This window comes from Centruroides sculpturatus, unplaced genomic scaffold (assembly GCF_000671375.1).
Source record: "Centruroides sculpturatus isolate CEXI.00-Female unplaced genomic scaffold, Cexi_2.0 scaffold1940, whole genome shotgun sequence".
Taxonomy (NCBI): Eukaryota; Metazoa; Arthropoda; class Arachnida; order Scorpiones; family Buthidae; genus Centruroides; species Centruroides sculpturatus.
Window position 1 is genome coordinate 96,592 of NW_019386476.1, and position 1,698 is coordinate 98,289.

The 1,698-nt window shown below is 38.7% G+C and overlaps 1 protein-coding gene across 1 annotated transcript; it reads right to left on the minus strand.

The window, feature by feature from the left end:
• Positions 1–75: 75 nt before the first annotated feature.
• Positions 76–840, minus strand: LOC111615096 (alpha-crystallin A chain-like; the record flags this gene model as incomplete). The annotated part of the gene is made up of 1 exon (XM_023356487.1): positions 76–840. A coding segment is annotated over one exon (696 nt), but the record flags the coding sequence as incomplete, so codon positions are not given.
• Positions 841–1,698: the final 858 nt, after the last annotated feature.

Here is a 1,698-nt window from a genome sequence, read left to right on the forward strand (position 1 = left end):
CAGACACACACAAACACAGATTGATTCAATTAACGTAATTTTATTAAATGTATAAAACAAATAATAATTACACAGTATACAGGCCTACTATAGGCTAATAAACATCATTAATAAATAAAGAATTTTCGTAGTAAACGAGGAAACTTATTCGTTGGGGACCTCTTCCGTTTTCTCCGTCTCCCTCACTGCAGGGACCCTCTGCACGGTTATAGGAACAACTCTTTCGTTAGACGGTAATTCTTCGCGTTTTTTAGGCGCTTCCACCGTCAACACTCCGTCGCCACTCAGAGACGACGTCACCTTCTCGGGATCGACTTCCTTAGGAAGGACGTATCTGCGGGTAAACTCTCTGGACACGAACCCGTGTTGATCCATCTTCTCCTCGTGTTTTCCGTGTATCACCACGCAATTGTCCACGGTTTTGACGGTGATGTCTTCCGGAGAGAAGTGGCTGACGTCGGTCATGACCCGGAAGTGGTCTTTGGTGTTGACTACTTCGGAAACACCGGAACTAGAATCTTGGACACTCGTCTGGCATCGCGGTCTGACGATAAATCCGCGATATGACGTCGGAGGGAAGAAATCCTCATCTGTCAGCCCCAAACCGAACTGTTGATCGAATAATCGGCGAGGATAATCCCACACGTCGCCTAGTAAAGCGGGTAACAACAATTGAGACATTTTGACTTGAACCTTGCGTTGCCACAGACAAGATTTGAAGCCACACTGGCAGTCGCCGGTATTAGTAGGAGAGAGGAAACTTCTCGAACATTCTGGAACGTCTGCGCATGACGCAACAGAGCGTTTGTTGTGACGCGTGACGTCATCGATAACAGTGGCCTAGAAAGTTCTCGTGCTTTCTAGGCCAATAATGCTCGAGTTTTCCATACATTTCGTTATAAAATTATTATTTATTTTATTCTGAATAATATATTAGAATAAAACAGAATTTTTAATTAAAGAGCTAATTCTATTTAATAATTTAACAATGGTTTTATTGCTTTTTTTATCTTACTTATTCAGATTTACAGAGTAAAATTGAAAACTATTACGAATATGACGTATTCAATGTTAAGTATTAGTTACAAATATTTAACGAGAGATTCGATAAAATAAAATATGGTAGGAAATTAGAATAATTTTCCGACGTATTAATTTAAAAAATTCTGAATTTTTATCAAAATACAATTAGGTTTTACACCGCTAGAAACTATAGGAAAACCCGTCCAAAGCGGAACCTTAATAAAACGGAAACCTGCCAAAACGGGGAAAATATTCGGTGGGGCACCAGTCCGGTTTACACAAGTTTCTTCGTATTTAAAAACGGTCGAAATGCGGCTTTAAAAGGGAATGGCGCGTGATACTTTGCTGAAAGAAGATGCATTTTTTTTTAAATTATAACGCCTTCCATCATTGTTATTAAAGGTTTCACTCGTTTCTAATTTAGCAGAAATTCCTTTGGACAACTTTTATTCCTTTGTTTGACCGTTCAATGGAGTAAATCGATCCTCTTCGATGCAATTTATCCGAAATTAAGGCCCGAAACATTAATGCTACATCACTTTTTAAAATATTTGTAGGCGTTAAATGGATAGCTGAATGGCACAACGGCACTTTCCATTTCGCGCATCCTTAATTTAAATTATTAATTAATAAACAGAATATTTTATCTTTCTAAACCTTGGTGCAAATGCCGGA